The 23,067-nt window shown below is 38.2% G+C and overlaps 2 protein-coding genes across 4 annotated transcripts; both read left to right on the forward strand.

Moving 5' to 3' along the window:
* Window positions 1–1,084: 1,084 nt before the first annotated feature.
* PCDHB4 (protocadherin beta 4) lies at window positions 1,085–22,541 on the forward strand. Of its 2 annotated transcripts, none has more exons than XM_058439937.1 (2): window positions 1,085–3,319; window positions 22,101–22,541. In XM_058439937.1, exons 1-2 carry the CDS (start codon window positions 1,124–1,126, stop codon window positions 22,182–22,184), a joined length of 2,280 nt encoding a protein of 759 aa, XP_058295920.1. In that variant the 5' UTR covers window positions 1,085–1,123; the 3' UTR covers window positions 22,185–22,541. The 2 variants fall into 2 exon arrangements, with proteins under 2 accessions (XP_058295920.1, XP_058295919.1); XM_058439936.1 differs by lacking the exon at window positions 22,101–22,541 and adding an exon at window positions 4,400–4,827 and having other exon boundaries at window positions 1,085–3,347.
* On the forward strand, window positions 14,775–19,620 carry PCDHB5 (protocadherin beta 5). Of its 2 annotated transcripts, XM_058439938.1 has the most exons (2): window positions 14,775–17,183; window positions 17,820–19,620. In XM_058439938.1, the coding sequence occupies exons 1-2, from the start codon at window positions 14,931–14,933 to the stop codon at window positions 17,823–17,825; spliced, it is 2,259 nt and encodes a 752-aa protein (XP_058295921.1). In that variant the 5' UTR covers window positions 14,775–14,930; the 3' UTR covers window positions 17,826–19,620. The 2 variants fall into 2 exon arrangements, with proteins under 2 accessions (XP_058295921.1, XP_032014034.1); XM_032158143.2 differs by lacking the exon at window positions 17,820–19,620 and having other exon boundaries at window positions 14,775–17,613.
* Window positions 22,542–23,067: the final 526 nt, after the last annotated feature.

Below are 23,067 nucleotides of genomic sequence, written 5' to 3' on the forward strand. Positions count from 1 at the left end.
GTTTTCCCCAAAATTAGCTGGTCAAGGAATATGATATCTGGGATACAAAAGGTGAGTGTGGTAACAGGCAAACTCATTGTAAAATATAGATTACATCTATCTTGCTAAATAAGTTCAGCTTAAAGCCTTTATCTTCACAAAATTCTGTGACTGTTACTCACTTTTGTCTTGGCACTATCCTCATAATAGTCACATAAAATAATCAAGTCCTGTCACCCTCTGAGCTTCAGTTTCAGTTTCCTTATCTTTTATTTCCTCTTTAGTTCTAAGAATCTGTGATTTTAATACTATTTGCCTTACTCCTAGGTTCAATGTAGGTTCGCACTGTAAATTACTTGATACAAAACAAGATACCTGTTTATTCACCTGTATTAGTATTTGCACATTAAAGTAGGAAAATAGAACCTTTCATTTCAAAGGTAGTCCCCCTTTAGACCATGTATAGAGAACATCTTAAACTTTTGCATCATCACAAAGTCCTCACATTCTTAGAAAAGAACATATATAACTACTAAGAATTGAATTGAAAGTGTATAAAAAATTGTCTCCTGTGGTTGGATTATGTAAAGAAGAAATGGAGTTCTTTGAAGTTTCACTGATAAGCGTGTGGGGAGACTGAGATATCTTCTTGGTTTGTGCTCATGATTATTCTGGTTCGTGCACTGTAATGAAATAACCTTTTAAATTATGCAGTTTAATGTAATAACAAAGTTTGTAAAAATTCTATACTCTTAAAAATGGCTTTCATTTTAAAACTTCCCAAATACTCAGTCTTGAAGTTGTTAATTTCTCAATCAAGACGCAGGGTGGCGCTGCAGGCTAAGTTGTGAATAAAGAGTCCTAAAAAGCTCGCGTATTCTTTTGTGTCGCTAGACGCAATAAAAAAACACAAGGAAGAAGCGTTGCAAGCAGTGCAGGTTTACCAACGGCTTGGGGCAGCGATATACTAAACACATTTAATATTAAAAGCAACTGTGTGACGATTCCTCCAAGCAAGAAATTAGAATTGAATGTCTCAAGTCTCGTTGCGGTTGCTGAAAGGATTGGATATAAGGACCTGGACTCCAACATGAAGAAGCTAGGGAGAATTCATCCAAACAGGCAAGTGTTGGCCTTTATTTTGATGGTGTTCTTGTCTCAGGTTTGCCCCGAGCCTATTCGTTATTCTGTGTTGGAGGAAATAGAGAGCGGCTCCTTTGTAGCCCATCTGGCCAAGGATCTGGGCCTGGGAATTGGGGAACTGGCCGCCCGGTCAGCCCGGGTGGTGTCTGACGATGACAAGCAGCGTTTGCAGCTGGATCGTCAGACTGGAGATTTGCTTCTGAGGGAGAAACTAGACCGGGAAGAGCTCTGTGGTCCTGTTGAACCGTGTGTACTGCATTTCCAAGTGTTCCTGGAAATGCCGGTGCAATTTTTTCAAGGAGAATTATTGATCCAGGACATAAATGATCACTCTCCAGTATTCCCTGAAAGGGAAGTGCTCTTGAAAATACTAGAAAATAGCCAGCCGGGGACTCTATTTCCGTTGCTAATAGCTGAGGATTTGGATGTGGGCAGCAATGGTCTTCAAAAATACACAATCAGCCCCAATTCTCATTTTCACATTCTCACTAGAAATCATAGTGAGGGCAAGAAATACCCAGATTTGGTGCAGGACAAACCACTGGATCGAGAGGAGCAGCCTGAGTTCAGCTTGACCCTCGTGGCGCTGGATGGTGGGTCTCCACCTAGGTCTGGCACAGTCATGGTTCGAATCCTGATCATGGACATCAATGACAATGCTCCTGAGTTTGTGCACACTCCATATGGGGTGCAGGTCCTGGAAAACAGCCCCCTAGACTCTCCAATTATTAGGGTCTTAGCTAGAGACGTAGATGCTGGAAACTTCGGGAGTGTTTCTTATGGCTTATTCCAAGCATCAGATGAAATTAAACAAACTTTCTCAATAAATGAATTCACGGGAGAAATACTATTGAAAAAACAATTGGATTTCGAAAAAATTAAATCTTACCATGTAGAAATTGAGGCCACAGATGGAGGAGGCCTTTCTGGGAAAGGCACTGTAGTCATAGAGGTGGTGGATGTGAATGACAATCCCCCAGAACTTATCATATCTTCACTCACCAGCTCCATCCCAGAAAATGCTCCTGAGACGGTAGTCTCTATCTTCCGAATTCGAGATAGAGATTCCGGAGAAAATGGAAAGATGATTTGCTCTATTCCAGATAATCTACCGTTTATTCTAAAACCAACTTTGAAGAATTTTTACACCCTGGTAACAGAGAGACCACTGGACAGAGAGACCAGCGCTGAGTACAACATCACCGTCACCGTCACTGATTTGGGGACACCCAGGCTGAAAACCCAGCAGACCATAACCGTGCAAGTCTCCGACGTCAATGACAACGCCCCCGCCTTCACCCAAACCTCCTACACCCTGTTCGTCCGCGAGAACAACAGCCCCGCCCTGCACATCGGCAGTGTCAGCGCCACAGACAGAGACTCAGGCACCAACGCCCAGGTCACCTACTCGCTGCTGCCCCAGGACTCGCACCTGCCCCTCGCCTCCCTGGTCTCCATCAACGCGGACAACGGCCACCTGTTCGCCCTCCGGTCGCTGGACTACGAGGCCCTGCAGGCGTTCGAGTTCCACGTGGGGGCCACAGACCGCGGCTCACCGGCGCTGAGCAGCGAGGCGCTGGTGCGCGTGCTGGTGCTGGACGCCAACGACAACTCGCCCTTCGTGCTGTACCCGCTGCAGAACGGCTCCGCGCCCTGCACCGAGCTGGTGCCTCGGGTGGCCGAGCCGGGCTACCTGGTGACCAAGGTGGTGGCGGTGGACGGCGACTCGGGCCAGAACGCCTGGCTGTCGTACCAGCTGCTCAAGGCCACGGAGCCCGGGCTGTTCGGCGTGTGGGCGCACAATGGCGAGGTGCGCACCGCCAGGCTGCTGAGCGAGCGCGACGCGGCCAAGCACAAGCTGGTGGTGCTGGTCAAGGACAATGGCGAGCCTCCGCGCTCGGCCACCGCCACGCTGCACGTGCTTCTGGTGGACGGCTTCTCCCAGCCCTACCTGCCGCTCCCGGAGGCGGCCCCGGCCCAGGCCCAGGCCGACTCGCTCACCGTCTACCTGGTGGTGGCGTTGGCCTCGGTGTCGTCGCTCTTCCTCTTCTCGGTGCTCCTGTTCGTGGCGGTGCGGCTGTGCAGGAGGAGCAGGGCGGCCTCGGTGGGTCGCTGCTCGGTGCCCGAGGGCCCCTTTCCAGGGCATCTTGTGGACGTGAGCGGCACCGGGACCCTGTCCCAGAGCTACCAGTATCAGGTGTGTCTGACAGGAGACTCTGGGACTGGTGAGTTCAAGTTCCTTAAGCCAATATTTCCTAATCTCTTGGTTCAGGACACCGGGAGGGAAGTTAAGGAAAACCCCAAGTTCAGAAATAGCTTGGTATTCAGTTAAGTGTTGTATTTAGTTTAGTGAACCGCTCATTAGTTTTGTCAAACTTCCCATTGCAATGCCTTTATTTTAAAAAATTGTCTACTTATCTAAATATTCATACCACAATTTCAAACCTACGCATGTCCCTGATAAAGTTAAATTTGTCCCTTTTTTATTGTTATTAATTGCACTTAACATTTTTAGTTATACTGGATATTGAGTATGGATTTTCTCTATATTTGATCTATTGGTGATTAATCTTTTTGTAACCATAAATTACTCGATTAGGATAAAAACAAATTATATTTTAATGAAATTCTTAAATTAACATCTTTTTAATGGAACATTTAAGTGAATATATGAACTCTTGAATTTCTAAATATTTGTTGTGCCTGTCTTTACCATGTAACTTAATGTTTGCAAGGCCAGAGTGTTTGAAATTTTTCTATTTAACTTTAGAATTACCTTGTCCTTTCTGGTTGACTATACTAGGCTAAGCCCTCTAAATAGCCATGAGCGTAAAATTTAGTATACTCATTTTTCACAAATTGCATATAAACATGCACTTCATTACATTAGTAATACACTAAAATTGTGGTCCTTTTCCTCTTGTGACCACCACATGTCTAGTGATTATTTTGTTTATTTGGTTGCTACTTACCTAGCACATTGTAATGTTCCATGAATGCTGATATTAAATTTTGTAAAAATAACTTATTTATAAATAATTTTTAAAGAGAAAAATCTCATATAATTTGTCATAACCTTTCAATAAATAAAACTGTTAAATCACGGCCTGATATTGTCTTAAAAAAAAAAATCTCAGAATCTGAAATAAGCCCTAAATTTCTCCCCAAAATAAAGACTCTTGAGATCATCATAGGTCTCCTTGTGCTCCCTTTTACTCCCTATAAATAGAAATCCAAGTATACTTTAATATGTATATATTTTTTGGTTTTCCTACAGCTTCTCCCCATCTTTCAAAAGAATCAAGAAATTTCTTCTGCACCTTGGCTATTCTGTTTAAATCTGATAATCAGTTGACCTCAGGTTTTTCACTGTACATTACTTTGCAGATATGGACAGTCTTTACAAAAATAATTTTTAAATGCTTAATTATTTTTATTTGTTCTTTAAGGTAACCTTCAGTTATTTTGAATTAATTTAACTTCTCAATTATGCCAAAGTTGCACTTGCATGAAATAAGTATTATTTTGTCCTTGTATAGACTGGAACAGTAATAAATTTATCTGAATTAAAATTGTTTTATGCTGTGATCAGTAAGCCCAGTAAGCTAGGTAAAGTTGTATGGCTATAGGACACCTCTATTTTACTTTTGGCAGAATATGAGCAACTGAAGAACTTGCTTTATAATCTAACATTTATTTTTAAATCTCAAGTATCCTACTGAAGTTAAATTACTTGCATTTTTCCTTGAATTACTCTTTTTTTCTAAACGTGTAATGAAATAAAAAGGAAAATTGACTTAAGTTATTCTTGAAACATATTTTTTAGCATTTATTCAATTTAAAAATCAAAGTGAAGAAGATATAAAGTGAGAACAGAATATAACATACAAATATGTAAGACATAAATATGGTAGTCAACTTTAATGTCTTCTTCCATTTATTATTAGCTATTTAAGTGAAATAGCTTTGAGGCCGGGCGTGGTGGCTAATGCCTATAATCCCAGCACTTTGGGAGGCAGGCGGATCGCCTGAGGCCAGGAATTCAAGACCAGCCTGGGCAAAATGGCGAAATCCCTCCCTCTTAAAAAAACACAAAAATTAGCTGGGCATGGTGGTGCACACCTGTAATCCCAGCTACAGGAGTGGCTGAAGCAGGAGAATTGCTTGAACCTGGGAGTTAGAGGTTGTGGTGAGCCATACCTCCAGCCACAGAGATCACACCACTGCACTCCAGCCTGGGTGACAGAGTGAGACTCTGTCTCAAAAAAATTTAAAAAAAAATGAAATAGCTTTTATTTATGATGACAAGTAAGAAATCTGGTTGAAGCTTTCACCAACTATATATTGACATGATGAAAGTCCAAAATCATTTTTTTTGTTGTTTATGCAGGGTAAGTCCAATTTGCATAATCACCCAAATGAGACTGTTCAAATAAACACCCTAAACTGACATCCTCCTTGGAGGCATTCATAAAGCATGACTTATTCCTTACCAGCTAGGGGCTACTACCAGACTTTGGTGTAGTATAGATCAACATTTAAAAATTCAATTATTAGAATTTAGTTGTAAATATGATCCAAATAACTTTCACAGCATGCATACCTTATGAAAATAGGCCAGTTCTACTGTCACAGAACAAAATTAGAGAATGGAGGCCAAGAATCTTGATAATAACTCCCATCCCAACAGGTATTTTCTCAAATTAATCTATTATATATGCATCTTTTACAGTTTCTCTGCTACTGTTATTTTTAGGCACAGCATATAGTGAATTTAACACACGCTGTTTTGGAGACAGAAATTCTGAAGGCAATGTAGCCCATCTCAATTTAGAATCCCCTCTCCTTGGCTGGGTGTGGTGGCTCATGCCTGTAATCCCAGCACTTTGGGAGGCCAAGCAGGGAGGATCACTTGAGGCCAGGAGTTTGAGACCAGCCTGGGCAATATAGTGAGATCCCTGTTTCAACAACCACAACAAAAAATTAGCTGGTCATGGTGGCACACATCTGTAGTCCCAGCTATTTCGGAGGCTGAGGCAGGAAGATCGCCTGAGCCTGAGTTTGAGGCTGTAGTGAGGTATGATCATGCCACTGCACTCCAGCCTGGGAGACCCAGCAAGACCCTGTCACAAAACAAAACAAAACAAAACAAAACAAAACAAAACAAAACAAAACACAAAACAAAACAAAACAAAACAAAACAAAACAAAACAAAACAAAACAGAACAGAACAAAATGATCTCCTCTTCTTTTACTATCAAAAGTTACAAAATATATTTTAAATAGTCTAAGGTTAAAACTTATGCATATATTTGGTGAAACTCTGCTTCCAGAGTAGATGGATTATCTAGCAGCAGAAAGCAACTCTAAAAATTGGTTAAAGTGTAAAATTATCTGTTTGAAGTAACTGAAAACAGATAATATAGTAAGATCTGAATGGGCCATGATTCCTGAGAAGGAAAATTCTTGGAGGTGAAAACTGACTCCTGACAGGAGTTTTGCCCTGAGGAAATATGCTAAGTCTGAGAACAAACAAAAAGCTTTTGTCAGACGCAGGGTAACTTCAATAGCCCTTAGCGTCGACTGGAAGATTCAAGTTCATGGCCAAATTTTCCCCTCAGGACACTTATCAAACTCAGGGAAGCCCAGGGAAAAAGACTAAAAACCTAATTGGAAAATTTCTGAAAAGCAAAGTGAAGTTTTAATAGTCTTGCTATAGAAACATTAGAGTTTAGGACCTGCCATGGGAAGGGGCCATGGAGAATATACGAAGTTCTCAGCTGAAAATTCTGGAGAGCCAGGTGCTTATCAGAACTGCAAAGAACCTTGACAAAGCCCAGTGCCTCTTTCAGTTGAGATCATTTGTTTAGACAGAACTCTATCAAGTTAACAGAGGAAAAGGTGAACTCTTGTTGGAGGAAGATAATATCTTAACCTTGGATAGCTTTTTATATAAATATTCAGCATTCAATAAAAAATTCCTAGGTACACACACCAAAAACTGGGTAACATGAATAAAACCAAGAGAAAAAAACAGACAATAAAAATTACCCATAAATGATTCAGATATTAAAATTAACTGAATGATGTTAAAATAAGTAAGTCTAATATGTTAAAAATAAAGAACAATAGAGAAAATAAAGAGATAATTTCACTGGAGAATTGAACTTTAAAAGTGAAAGTTAATTCTAGAACTGAAAAATTGTATTATCTGAAATTAAAGCTATTTAAATGGTTTAATGTCATAGTCATAAAAGAACACAGGATTAGTGGATGCAAGACAATTCAATATTAACATCCAAATATAAGCACAGAGAATAAAATAATAAAATATACAGAAAAGAACATTAGTGATATGTGGAACGTAATTTTTAAAAACTCTAACATACTGAAAGAGAGAACAAGAATGAGGCAGTATTTGAAGAGATAATGACAAGGAATTTTCCAAAATTGGTGAAAATCTTCAATCCTTCAAGATATTCAAGAAATAAATAATAGGCTAAATAAAAACAAAGCCTACTTAGGCATATCATAGGAAAGCTTCTCAAGACCAAAGTCAAAGAGATAATTTTAAAACCAACCATATAAGAAATAATACATTCTTGTTAAAGGAGCATCAGTAAAACGGAGAGTTGACTTTTCAACATAAATCAGGAAATCAAAAGACAAAGGAATGACATCTTTAAAGTCCTGAAAGAAAATTACTATTAGGTTAGAATTCTATTGCCAGCAAACATATCCTTCAAAAATGAATGCAATTTTCAGACAAAAATGAAGGGAATTAACGACAGTCACATCTGCACTAAAAGAAATACTTTTTTTTTTTTTTTTTTTTTTTGAGACGGAGTCTCACTCTGTTGCCCAGGCTGGAGTGCAGTGCACAATCTCGGCTCACTGAAATCTCCACCTCCTGGGTTCAAGCTATTCTCCCCATCTCAGCCTCCTGAGTAGCGGGGATTACAGACATGTGCCTACACGCCTGGCTAATTTTTGTATTTTTAGTAGAGACAGGGTTTTACTATGTTAGCCAGTCTGGTCTCGAACTCCTGACCTCAAGGGATCTGCCTGCCTTGGCCTCTGAAGGTGTTGGGATTACAGGCGTGAGCTACTGCATCTGGCCAAGAAATACTTTGAATGAAATGCATTAGGTAGAAGGAAAACAATCCAAAAGAAATCACAGAATTGCAGGAATAAATGAAGAGCAATAAGAAAGGTCAATGTAAATGAATGTTGATTGAATATTGATTATACAAGGCAACAATATTAATACTAGTTTCTGAAGGATTTAAATTATATATAAACTTTAAATTTATAACAACAATAATGTAAACGCCAAAGGTATAAATAGAGTTAAAAAGTGTTAAGGCTGTAAGCATTATCATGGAAGTAGTAAAATTAATAATGTGCGTTAGATTCTTGTATATTGAAGATGCATGCTGTAATTTCTTGGATAACCCTCAAAGTAATAAAACACTAATTTAAGGAAGAAAAATTAAAAATATTTGAATAACCCAAAAGAAAAATTAAACTTTAGTGACAAATAGAAAAATAATTAGATGGTAAGTATAAATGGAAAGATGTCAGATATTATATTAATTTTATTTGGATTAAATAATCCAATTAAACAACAAAAATTGTCAGACTAGATTAAAGAAAAACTCAACTCTGTGCTATCAAATAAGTGTGTGTGTGAACACAAAAAGAGTGAAGGTTTAAAAGAATTAGATAAGGTATACAGTAATATAAACACTAGCCAAAATAAATCTAGGTAGCTGTACTTACATAAGACAAAAGAGACTTTAAGGAAAGATACATTACTAGAGATAAAGAGAAGTTTTTCATAATAATAAAGAGGTAAATATACTAGAAATATGTTAATTTTAAAACTGAATACATCCCAATTAGATAACTACAAAATATATAAAGTTGATAGAATACAAAGTAGACAAACCCAATTACACTGGGAGATTGAATACAACTCTCTCAATTCCTATTAGAATAAGAAGAAAAAACACACATACACAAAAAATATTGGAGATCCGAACCACACGAACATCATATTCAAATAAACTGAAATATATAGCACACTGGAGCATACACATTCTTCTTACATGCATGTGGGATATATAAAAATTGTTCATGTTCTTTGTCATGAATGAAGCCTCAAATATTTAAAAAAGAATTGAGGCCGGACACAATGGCTAACACCTGTAATCCCAGAAGTTCAGGAGGCAGAGATGGGCGGATCACAAGGTCAGGAGTTTGAGAACAGCCTGGCCAACATGGTGAAAACCAGTCTCTACTAAAAATACAAAAATCAGCAGGGTATGGTGGCGGGCACCTGTAATCCCAGCTACATGGGAGGCTGAGGCAGGAAAATTGCTTGAAATCGGGAGGCAGAGGTTTCAGTGAGCTGAGATCGTGCCACTGCACTCCAGCCTGGGTGACCGAGCAAACTCCGTCTCAGGGGAAAAAAAAATTGAAATGACCCAGAGTATGTTCTTTGACCACAATGGAATTAAGCCAGAAATAAAAATATAATAAGAAATCTCCAAATTTTTAAAATTAAATTGTGTAATCCACGAGTCAAAAAGAAATCACAACAGAAATTTCCAAATATTTTGAACTGGGAAAAATTAAGACCTGGCATATCAAATCAGTACTTAAGAGGGAAATTTAAAATCTTAAATGCACATGTTAGAAAAGAAAGGCTAAAAATCAATAATCTAAGCTTTCATCTCAAGAAGCTAGAAAAAGAACAGCAAATCAAATGCAAATAAAGATGGAAGACAATTGTATACACACACACATAGGCAGAAACAAAATAAATGACAAATATACAACAGAGGAAATCAGTGAAGCAAAAAGTTGGTTTCTACAATGATTAAAATTTAAGACTCTTTCGACTAATCAAGAAAAAAAGAGGGAAGGCCAGGCATGGTGGCTCATGCCTGTAATCCCAGCACTTTGGGAGGCCGAGGCGGGCGAATCACGAGGTCAGGAGATCGAGACCATCGTGGTTAACATGGTGAAACCCTGTCTCTACTAAAAATACAAAAAATTAGCTGGGCATGGTGGCGGGCGCCTGTAGTCCCAGCTACTGGGGAGGCTGAGGCAGGAGAATGGCGTGAACCCAAGAGGCGGAGCTTGCAGTGAGCCACTGCACTCCAGCCTGGGCCACAGAGTAAGACTCAGCCTCAAAAAAAGAAATAAAAATTAAAATAAATAAATAAATAAATAAATAAATAAATAAATAAATAAATAGGGAAAACACCAACTGCCAATATCAGGATTAAAAAAACACAACTATCAACCTACAGACACTTAAAAAATAAAAAGGAACTATTATGAACAATTTTATGCCAATAAACTTGACAATTTATGTAAAACAGAAACCATCCTTTAAAAACACAATTTTCCAAAACTGAAACAGGATGAAATTAAGATCTGATTAGTCATATCTATTATATTAATTAAAGTTGTTCATTAAAAACCTTCCTACTCTAATTCACAGCAGTGAATTCTCCCAGATACTTATGTCAAAATTATCACTAATTTGTACAAACTCCTTCAGAGAGTAGAAAAATAGAAAACATTTTCCAAATCATTTGGGTGCCAGCATAAATCTGAATATGTTATAACATTCAAACCTGAATGGATATTATAAGAAAAGAAAATTACAAACTATTCTTTTTTATTAATATGTATGGAAAATTCATTTTTAAAAATATTAGCAAATAAAATTTTAAAATGTATAAAAGAGAAATAATAATTGGAAAAAACGGAGTTTATTTTAGGAATACAGAGGCAGTTTAATATTTGAAAATTGATCATTGCAATTTACCATATTAAAAGATAAAGAAAAAAACATGATTATTTCAATGGATACAGAAAAAAGTCATGTGATAAAATTCAACACACAGTAGTGGTAAAATTATTGGCAAACTAAAATCAAAGGGAACTTTCAGAGTGACTTTAAAAACCTACAGGAAACATCATTAACGATAAATTTTCTAAAATTTTCCCCTGGAGATCAAGAATGAAACAAGGATGCTTGTCTTTTCTTCTCCAATTTAGTATTCTATGACAGGTCGTAAACAGCGGAATAAAGCAAAGAAGGAATAAAAGGCACTATGTTTCGAAGGGAAGAAATAAAAATGTCTTTTTAAGTAGACATGATTGTATATATTGAAAGCCATGAAGAATCTACAGGCTACTGAAATTAACAAATGAAGTTAACAATGCCACTGGATACAAGGTCAATATACAAACATGAGTTCTATTTCTATATAGCAACAAAAAAAGTGAAAAATTTAATTATGCACAATAATTTCAAAAATAGCAGCTATTTATAAACAAATCTATTTGAATATGTATAAGACTTCTACATTGAAAACTAAAATATGCTAAAAATTAAAGAAGATCTAAATAATTATGGGAATATACAATGTTCACTAATTGGAAGACTCAATGTTGGGAATATGTCAGTTCTCTCTTAGTCAATCTATAGATTCAATAAAATCTTTAAAAAAATTTCAGCAGCTTTCTTTGTGAAAATTAATGAGCCAAACATTAAGTTTATTTGAAAATACAAAAACAGTAATAACCAAAGGAACCTTGACGAAAAGAAACCAAACTAGAGATACCACACCAAAGTCATGATCCATAGAAGAAACAGTTAATAAGCTGGACTTCATTAAAATTAAAACTTTCTGCTCTGCAAAAGATAGTATGAAGAGAATGAAAAGACAAGGCATAAACTAGGAGAAAATATTTGCAAAAGGCATATCTGATAAAGGACTGTTATTCAAAATATACAAAGAACGACTAAAACTCAGCAACAAGAACCCAATTTAAAAATAAGCCAAAGACCTTAATAGACACCTCACCAAAGAAGGTATACAGGTGGCAAATAAACATATGAAAAGATGCTCCATATCATATGTTAACAGGGAAATGCAAATTAAAATAACAGTGAAATATGACTACATACCTATTAGAATGACCAAACTCCAGGACACTTATAGTGCCAAATGCTGGTAATGAGAACAACAGGAGCTCTCATTCATTGCTGGTGGGAATGCAAAATGGTACAGACACTTTGGAAGACAGTTTGGCAGTTTGATACAAAACAAAATATACTCTTACCATGCTATCCAGCACTCATGTTCCTTAGTATTTGCCCAAAGGAGTTGAAAATTTATGTTCACACAAAAACTTGCACAGGGACGTTTATAGCAGTTTCATTCATAATTGCCAAAACTTGGAAGCAATCAAGATGTTGTTTAGTTGGTGAATAGATAAACAAACTGCAATTCATTCAACCCATAGAATACTATTCAGCATCAAAAAGAAACGAGCTAACAACCCGTGAAAAGACATTGAGGAAATCTAAATGGATATTACTAAGTGAAAGAAGCCAATCTGAAAAGACTACATACTGTGTGATTTCGACTACACAGTGCTCTAGAAAAAGCAAAACTGTGGAGACAGTAAAAAGAAAATCCATTTGGATTGGGTTCTAGGGGAGAGAGGGAGGTATAAATAAGTGGAGCACAGGGGATTTTTAGGGCAGTGAAACTACTTTGTATGATACTATAAAAGTGAATACACATAATTTTAAATTTGTCCAAAGCCATAGAATATACAGCACCAAGAATGAGCCCTAATGTAAACTATGGACTCCAGGTTATAATGACGTGCCAATGTAGATTCATCAGCTGTAGCAAATGAACCACTCTGGTGGAGGATGTTGATAATGTGTGAGGCTGTGCTTGTGTGGGGACAGGGGCATATATGAAATCTCTGTACTTTACTCTCATTTTTGCTGTGAACCTAAAACCATTCTAAAAATTAAAGTCTACTTTTAAAAAACTGGAGAACTTACTTCTCAGATAACAAAGCTCATGATAAAGCTATAATAATTAACACAGTGAGTTATTGTAGGATAAACAAGATTGAATAAAACATCTTCAGAGCTATGGTTACCTAATTTATAACAAAGATGACTTTTCAAAAACAATGGAAAATGGATTGTCTTTTAAATAGATGGTGCAAAGGTTTAAAGCATTCAGATACTTGTATTTTAAAACTTTTGACTCCAACCTCATTCACTTGAAAAGTTAATTTCAGGTTGATTATAGCTCTAACTATGAAAAGTGGAATAATTAGTCTTTCAAAATACATCATACAAGAATATTTTCATGACCTTGGAGTATGTGAACACTAAAATAGAACACAAAAAAGTGCTAATCATACATGAAAATTATTGACAAATCTGACTAAAGGTAAGAAATTTTATTCATCAAAGACACATAATAGACTTGAAATAAAAACCATAGAGTGGGAAAAGATATTTGCAATACATATATCTGAAAAAGGACTTATAACCAGAATATATGAGAAACTTCTGCAGATCAATAAGCAAACAGGCAAATGCCTCCCCCCAAAAAAGTAAAAAGGTTTGCATAAGCCCTTCACAAGATTGTATCCTAATGGTTGATAAACATGAAAATGTGCTCAAATTGTTTAATCACCAGGGAAAATGCTAACTAAAATTACAATATGATATCACCACACACTAACCAGAGTGGTTTAAAATGGAAAAGATAGCATCAAATGTTGACAAGAATGTGGAGCAACTGGAACTCTCATACTTTGCTGGTATTAGTACAACTACTTGAGAAAACTTTCCCATTATCTGCTAACGCAAAATATATGTGCACATCTTAATGCATAGCAATCCAACTCCTTTGAATATATTCAACATAAATATATATGTGGTCACCAAAAGACTAGTACAAGGATGTTTATACCAGTACTACCCAAAATAGCTGAAACCTGGAAAACAGTGTTCATCAACTGGAGAATGAATAAATAAATCATAGTATATTCACACAACAGAATAATATAAAGCAATGAGAATAAAACAAATAAGAACAAGATGCCACAGATCAATTTGACAAACATAATATTGAGAAGAAGCCAGACACACGAGAGTAACAATCTATAACTCCATTTGTATAAAGTTCAAAAAAAAAGGCTATGACAACAGAAGTCAGGACAGTGCTTATCTTTTGGGGAGAGGGTGGTAACCAGACAATAGCAGGTGGGGGCTTGGGTTTGGGTAGTATTTTTAATCTAGGTTCTACTTATAGGAGTGTGTTCACTTTGTGAAAATTCATTGAGTTGTACACCTATGATTTGTACCATTTTCTGGGTGTTATTGGTGTTTACTTCAAAGTGAAAGTAATTTTTCTTAAACTTTAAATTTTTATAGATATTCCTGATCACTTATTTAATATAATCAAATAAGAAACACCAAATATATTTGTGTACTCAACAGTACTTTTATGGAGATTAATATATAATTTTAGTTTTTTTCTCAAAAGTATTTTCTCACTGCAGATTAACTCCACAACATTTATTTAGAACTTTCAGTAACTAACAGCTGGAGATACCATCGGGAGAGCTTATGTGACAAAAGGTTATGGATACACGTCAGTTAGAATTTAGGATGAAATGGCAAATACTATATGCAATAGTAAATTAGGACGCCTGGTGGCGCTGCAGGCCAAGAGTGTGGATAGTGGGCTCTGCGGATAACTCCGGCGCCATTAAGCTGGGGAATCCAAACTCTAAAAGAAGGATGCATTTTAGGTAAGATCTAGTGGCTAGATCTTAAGGGTGGGCTTCGTTCTTGTGGAAATCAGTCAAGAAAGATCGGATTCGCGGTTATCTTTGCAAATCATCTGGGTGGATTGTGTACGGAGTTAAAGAAACTGCGCCTTCTGGACCGGGTCTGAACAATGGAGACTGCGCTAGCAAAAACGTCACAGAAAAGGCAAGTTATGTTTCTTGCTATATTGTTGCTTTTGTGGGAGGCTGGCTCTGAGGCAGTTAGATATTCCATACCAGAAGAAACAGAAAGTGGCTATTCTGTGGCCAACCTGGCAAAAGACCTGGGTCTTGCGGTGGGGGAACTGGCCACTCGGGGCGCGCGAATCCATTACAAAGGAAACAAAGAGCTCTTGCAGCTTGATATAAAGACCGGCAATTTGCTTCTATATGAAAAACTAGACCGGGAGGTGATGTGCGGAGCGACAGAACCCTGTATATTGCATTTCCAAGTCTTACTAGAAAACCCAGTGCAGTTTTTTCAAACTGATCTTCAGCTCACAGATATAAATGACCATTCCCCAGAGTTCCCAGAGAGGGAAATGCTCCTAAAAATCCCAGAGAGCACCCAGCCAGGGACTGTGTTTCCTTTAAAAATAGCCCAGGACTTTGACATAGGTAGCAACACTGTTCAGAACTACACAATCAGCCCAAATTCCCACTTTCATGTTGCTATGCGTAATCGCGGAGATGGCAGAAAATACCCAGAGCTGGTGCTGGACAAAGCGCTGGACCGGGAGGAGCGGCCTGAGCTCAGCTTAACACTCACTGCACTGGATGGTGGGGCTCCGCCCAGGTCCGGGACCACCACAGTTCGCATTGTCGTCTTGGATAATAATGACAACGTCCCTGAATTTTTACAATCACTCTATGAGGTACAGGTGCCCGAGAACAGCCCCCTTAACTCTTTAGTTGTCGTTGTCTCCGCCCGAGATTTAGATGCAGGAGCGTATGGGAGTGTAGCCTATGTTCTATTCCAAGGCGATGAACTTACTCAACCATTTGTAATAGACGAAAAAACAGGAGAAATTCGCCTGAAAAGGGCACTGGATTTCGAGGCAACTCCATATTATAACGTGGAAATTGTAGCCACAGATGGTGGGGGCCTTTCAGGAAAATGCACTGTGGCTATAGAAGTGGTGGATGTGAATGACAACGCCCCTGAACTCACCATGTCTACGCTCTCCAGCCCTACCCCAGAAAATGCCCCGGAAACTGTAGTCGCTGTTTTCAGTGTTTCTGATCCAGACTCTGGGGACAACGGTAGGATGATTTGCTCCATCCAGAATGATCTCCCCTTTCTTTTGAAGCCCACATTAAAAAACTTTTACACCCTAGTGACACAGAGAACACTGGACAGAGAGAGCCAAGCCGAGTACAACATCACCATCACTGTCACCGACTTGGGGACACCCAGGCTGAAAACCGAGCACAACATAACCGTGCAGGTCTCCGACGTCAATGACAACGCCCCCGCCTTCACCCAAACCTCCTACACCCTGTTCGTCCGCGAGAACAACAGCCCCGCCCTGCACATCGGCAGTGTCAGCGCCACAGACAGAGACTCAGGCACCAACGCCCAGGTCACCTACTCGCTGCTGCCGCCCCAGGACCCGCACCTGCCCCTCGCCTCCCTGCTCTCCATCAACGCGGACAACGGCCACCTGTTCGCCCTCAGGTCGCTGGACTACGAGGCCCTGCAGGAGTTCGAGTTCCACGTGGGCGCCACAGACCGCGGCTCCCCGGCGCTGAGCAGCGAGGCGCTGGTGCGCGTGCTGGTGCTGGACGCCAACGACAACTCGCCCTTCGTGCTGTACCCGCTGCAGAACAGCTCCGCGCCCTGCACCGAGCTGGTGCCCCGGGCGGCCGAGCCGAGCTACCTGGTGACCAAGGTGGTGGCGGTGGACGGCGACTCGGGCCAGAACGCCTGGCTGTCGTACCAGCTGCTCAAGGCCACGGAGCCCGGGCTGTTCGGCGTGTGGGCGCACAATGGCGAGGTGCGCACCGCCAGGCTGCTGAGCGAGCGCGACGCGGCCAAGCACAGGCTGGTGGTGCTGGTCAAGGACAATGGCGAGCCTCCGCGCTCGGCCACCGCCACGCTGCACGTGCTCCTGGTGGACGGCTTCTCCCAGCCCTACCTGCCGCTCCCGGAGGCGGCCCCGGCCCAGGCCCAGGCCGACTCGCTCACCGTCTACCTGGTGGTGGCGTTGGCCTCGGTGTCGTCGCTCTTCCTCTTCTGGGTGCTCCTGTTCGTGGCGGTGCGGCTGTGCAGGAGGAGCAGGGCGGCCTCGGTGGGTCACTGCTCGGTGCCCGAGGGCCCCTTTCCAGGACATCTAGTGGACGTGAGCGGCACCGGGACCCTGTCCCAGAGCTACCAGTACGAGGTGTGTTTGACCGGAGACTCAGGGGCCGGCGAGTTCAAGTTCCTGAAGCCGATTATTCCTAACCTTTTGCCCCAGGGCGCTGGTGAAGAAATAGGGAAACCTGCTGCCTTCAGGAATAGCTTTGGATTGAATTAGAGATCTCGTTATGACGCGTTGTTTTCTGCCATTTATCCCAAACTTTTTCAGATCTAGAATTCGAGAGTGTCATGTACAAAAATTTCACCTTGAGATTTAGCTTTTATTTCCCTTTTTAATGGATTTGTCTTTTGAACTTTATGCTGTCCAACTGTTGAAAATTCAATTTAATTTCATTGCATTTATTTACATAGGGTCATTCCAAATTCATGCATGCTGTTGATTTTCCGGAGATTTTTTTCTCTTCTTGGTGGTATTTGTTGTGATAAACCACCTTAATAAAATCAAGTATTAATTTTATTTTCTATATATTCTGCCCATTCTACTTCATCACACCCTTAGGTATTATATATTTGATGCTAAAATGCAAAAATTAAAAATGTTTCACATCATCGTATTTTAATTGTTTAAAACAAAGACAAATACATACATATGTTAACAAATGAAATATGTGAAAAAATATGTAAAAGGCAACAATCTTCTATTTACTCTTTTTTGCAGCCCTGAGTCCTATCAGCAAATTTTTAAAAACAGTTTAATTGAATTACTTACATGAAGAAAAGTGAACAAATCCTTTATGTTCAACTCAATATATATTCACAAAGTAACATATTTAGTACCAGCAGCTTGAAGAGAAAATGAAACATCACTGGCACCCCAGGTGCCGCACAAATTACTCCTTACAATCACTACTACCCCAAGTACAGCAAATATGCTGACTTCCAATACCATAGTTTAATTTTGCCTCTTCTGAATTCATATAAACAGAGTAATAGAGTATGAACTGCTTGTGTCTGGCTTTTTTCACTCAGCATTATGTTTATGAAATTTATCCATAATACACCTTTTAAGTTTAGTCCTTTCGTTCTCATTGCTGTATAATATTCCACTGTATGAATATACCACAATTTACTATCTATCTTTTAGATCAGTATTTGGGATGGGGCAAAGTTTGGCTGTTATGAATTATACTGCTATAAACATTCTTTTAACATGCTTTTGGCAACCTGTATATGCAGTTTTGTTGGCTATATGCCTAGGAGTGGAATTGTTGCCCATCTTGTAAGTACATGTTTACTTTTAGCAGACATTTCCCAATAGTCTTCCAGTGGTTGTACTAATTTACATTGCTATCCCCGGTGTCCAGATGTACAAATTTTTCCACATTTCTGCCAACAAACTGGTATTGTCTGTTTTTCATTTTATCCCATTGGCAAGCACTTTATACATTTTTTAAAGCTCTTCTTATATTTACTTTCTTATCACTAAGGAATATGTTTGTAACCATTATGAGCTGAACTATGTTCCCATATCCCCCTCAAATTCATATGTTGAAACCCTAACTCCCACTACCTCAGAATGTGACTATGTTTAAAGATAGGCCCTTAAAAAGAGGTAATCACATTAAAATGGGTCATTAGGGCAGAACTTAATCCAATATAACTGCTATACTTATAAGATGAGGAGACTAGAACATAGAGAAAGAGATGTCAGACATGTGAACACACAGAGGGATGATTATGTGAAGACACTAGAAAAAGATAGCCATCTGCAAGCCGAAGAGAGAGGCCTCCAAATGAAACCAACCCTGCCAGCACTTTGATCCTGGACTTCTAGATTCCAGAACTAGGAGGAAAGAAATGTCTGTTGTTTAAGCCACCCAGTCTGTGGTATTTGTTACAGCAGCCCTCACAGACTAATGTAGTAACTTTCATAAACTTTAGACAATTAATTTCCTATCATGATTGCTGAGTAACTAGCACACTTAAAACAACTTCAATCTTTTGTTTTACAGATGTAGCTATATTACTATTTTTGGGTACTTCTCTGATCAAACTGAAACCTTTCTTTATTGTTCCAGTAATAACAGTTTCATTAGATTTTTGTATGAAGAAAAGAATAGCATTCTTATTCTTCCTTTTATATCTGTTTCTCTCTTAACACTTTCCAACCTCTCTCAGTTGAACTTCTATTTTACATTTTACATCGTTACAACCATAGCTAAGAATTCCTTGTCTTGTCTATAGATATATCTTAGAATATTTAAAATTTACTTTAAATGATTATATAAATTATGAATGCCCTGCAGTCCCAAATCACCAAGAACTCACCGTATCAGAACAAAGTTGGGTTTATTGACTTGTTGCAATGAAGGAGACTGCACACAATAGGAAACAGCGGTCACTTTAGTAACAGGGTCTTACAGAGGAGTTATAGGATTTGGTCTTCTGTTAGGTGGTTTTAACAGAGGTTCAAGAAGTACAGGTCAGCTCTGGATTGGATGCTTTCAGAAAATTGGGTAATTCTATATTATTTTAATGAATTTCACTTAGGAAGTGGGAAAAACACTGAAATTAAATCTGTAATTGGTAAATAAGCAGCATTCACTCATACTAGCAAGGAAAAAGAGCTCTTTTGTCTTTTTCTTTTTTGTTTTAGACATTCTCTCCTCAAGCATGAAGTCTGGCTCCATCAGGGTTGTAAGGTTATTTTCTGGTCTTCGTGTTATATGAAATTGTTCACATTCAATAGGAGGAGATTATGGCCAACCTGTGAGTGTCAGAAGAGTTCCAGGTTGTTGGACTGATTCTCTTCTCAAAATATTGCTCATTGCAGAGCCATATTACTTACTGAAACCTCTAAGTAGTCTGGGATTACTTACAGATCTAAGTAATCTTAGAGCTGAGATTACTTCATTTCTACTATTATTTTCTTAATAGTATATCCCTAAGTTTAATCTTGTTATTTCCATCTGAGATTTGTGCTTGTCTGTTATTAAATATTCTTAATAAAAATTAAAAAAACAAAAAAACAAACAAAAAAATTGAATATTCTTAGTTATTTTTCTGTTTCTTATATTTCTCTTTTATTTTACATTTTTAGCTTTTCTTCTATGTCCTGATGTCTCTCACTTTATGTTTTAGTGATAGGGACTATCTTTCCTGCTCTTTGGATCCAATGTTGTGCTTCCTGTACCACTGAAAACAGTATGTTCCTAAAATCAAGACCAAATAGATTCATCATTTTAGACTCCATTAGTTGGCTTTACCATATTTTCAAAATCTCAATCAATAATTCACTTTACCATATTTCCTAACCTGAAGTCCTCTAGCTTTCTGCTTCCATCTGGACTAAATGATCTCTAAGTCTGTACAAAACTGTCATCTTGTCTTCATATCTCTCCTGGTTGAGTCCATTATTTAACAGATCACTTGTTTCCCTTTTTATTCCCTCTCTTTGCTACAATATATCCTGAAATGTCTTCCTAAAGGAGGGTTCACAAAAAAGCAAATTTCTGTGTCTCTGCCTAAAATGCATTTAGTTTTCCTTCATATTTAATTGATGATTTGGCCAGATACAGAATTATTGCTTGGAAATTTAAAATCATTAATATATTGATTATTGATTCATAATTTTTGATAAAAAATTTTATGCCAGTGTGATTGTTGATTTTTTATGCCCCCATTTCTCTCTCTCCATATTTCTGTAGAGAAAGGAATCTTCTGTGTCTCCTTCCCTTAGAATTTTCTCTTCTTTTTAGATGGCTTTAATTTCATAATAGTATTATATTTTTTTCATTCCTTTGACTGAACACTCAATGTACTTATGTATTCTAACAATTTATACCTTTTTTATCTGGGATTACTTCATTTCTGTTATTATTATTATTTTGAGACAGATCTCACTCTGTTGCCCAGGCTGGAGTGCAGTGGTGCAATCTGCAATCTCAGCTTACTGCAACCTCTGCCTTCCGGGTTCAAACGATTTTCCTGACTCAGCCTCCTGAGTAGCTGGGACAATAGGTGCACACCACCACATCCAGCTAATTTTTTTTTTGGATTTTTTTTTAATGGAGTTGGGGTTTCACCACATTGGCTAGGGTGATCTCAATGTCCTGGCCTCAAGTGATCCACCTGCATCAGCCTCCTAAAGTGCTGGGATTACAGGTGTGAGCCACTGTGCCCAGCCCATTTCTACTGTTATTTTCTTAATAGTTGTATCCCTAAGTTTAATCTTGTTATTTCCTTCTGAAACTTGTGCTTGTCAGATATTGAATATTCTCAATTATTTCTTTGTTTCTTATACTTTATTTTACATCTTTAGCTTTTCTATGTTCTGAAGTCTCTCACTTTATTTTTGAGTATTTCTGATGAATTTTTAGTCAGTGGCATATTCAAGTTTCTATGAACTTTGTTTTTAAACACTTTTATATATTATGTACAATTACTACTACTACATACTTTCGGTGTACTTGGCTATTCTCTAAATACTTTATACAAATCTCATTTAATCATCAAAATAATGGTACAATTAGTGTCTATATTTTCAAGGTGAACAAACTGGAACACACAGAGGTAAAGCGATTTGCACAAGGTCAGTTTGGGTTGCTGTAACAAATACTATAGATTGAGTGGCTTATAAATAACAAAGTAATTTCTTACAGTGTTAGGGCTGGAAGTCTAAAATCAGGGTGCTAGCATGGTTGAGTTCTGGTGAGGGCCCTCTTCCAGGTTTCAGAGCACTGATTTCTCCTTGTATCCTCACATGGCAGAAAAAAGGCAAGAGAGCTCTCTGGAATCACTTTTATAAATGCACCAATCTCATTCAGGGCTGCTTCTTCCTGACCTAATTACCACTCAAAGCCCTACTTCCTACCATCACGTTGGGGGTTAGGATTTCAACAGTCACCTCTCTAATAAGAGGTGGAAGTAGAATTTGAATCCAGGCAGCCTGACTCCAGAGAAATTGCTTGATTTTTATGAAAGAACTTTTTTTTTTTAGCGACAAGGTCTTGCTGTGTTACCCAGGCTGGTTTTCAACTTCTCAGCTCAAGTGATCCTCTTGCCTTGGCCTGTTGAGCAGTAGGCAGATGCTACCATGCCCAGCTCAGAAATTGCTGTTTGTTTGTTTTTACTTTTTTCTATTTTAAAATCTATCAAAATTCAAAAGAATGTATACAACATATATGTACAATAATAATAATAAACAATAATAACATGGTCACTTATCTACCCGTTACCCAGCTTAAGAATTAGAACTATGCCAAGATGTTATGCCTCCATCATAACATCTTTCAACCCTATGAAAGAGAACCAGTTTTCTGAATTTTTACTAAATTGTTTGTTCTTCTTTATAGTTGCAATAGAAAAGCATGTATTCCTAAATGATTTACCATTTAGTTGTATCTGTCTTTGCAATTTATATAAATGAATTTATATAGTATGGATCCTCTGTGAGCTTGCTCTTTTTAATCATTATGGTATTGAATTTATCCATGTTAATTCAGTTTATTCACTTAACTGTTCTATAGTATTCCATTACATAAATGGAATACTATGAGCTTTAAATTCATTTTACTAATGATTTACTTTTTGGTTGTTCTAAGAGTTTTGTTACTATAAACAGTGCTGCTATAAGCATTCTTGAATATATTGCCTCATATATTTGGGCAAGGGTTCCTTTTGGGTACAGGCACATCCAGGAAGGCACTATCTGGGTCAAACCAAGAATCAGGAAAATATTAAAGTGAATGAAAAAGACAACAAGGAGATGCTGACACCAAGATGACAGATGTTAGAATTATCTGACAAATTTTAAAAACAGAGCTCATCAAAATCTTTCAATGAGCAATTATGAACATATTTGAAACAAATGAAAAACAGAGTCTCAGCAAAGAAATGAAAGATATAAAGAAATGCCTATGGAAATTTTAGAAATTAAAGATGTAATAATGGGGCCAGGTGCAGTG

The sequence above is a fragment of the Hylobates moloch genome, unplaced genomic scaffold, assembly GCF_009828535.3.
Source record: "Hylobates moloch isolate HMO894 unplaced genomic scaffold, HMol_V3 SCAFFOLD_6, whole genome shotgun sequence".
Lineage (NCBI taxonomy): Eukaryota > Metazoa > Chordata > Mammalia > Primates > Hylobatidae > Hylobates > Hylobates moloch.

What these genes read in the sequence shown, in the direction of transcription:
- PCDHB4 (XM_058439936.1), top strand. Translation starts at nt 1,124, where the DNA reads ATGGTGTTCTTGTCTCAGGTTTGCCCCGAGCCTATTCGTTATTCTGTG. An exon ending in GACAGGAGACTCTGGGACTG is followed by an intron (nt 3,348 to 4,399) that starts GTGAGTTCAAGT and finishes GTTTTCCTACAG; the next exon opens with CTTCTCCCCATCTTTCAAAA.
- PCDHB5 (XM_032158143.2), top strand. Translation starts at nt 14,931, where the DNA reads ATGGAGACTGCGCTAGCAAAAACGTCACAGAAAAGGCAAGTTATGTTT.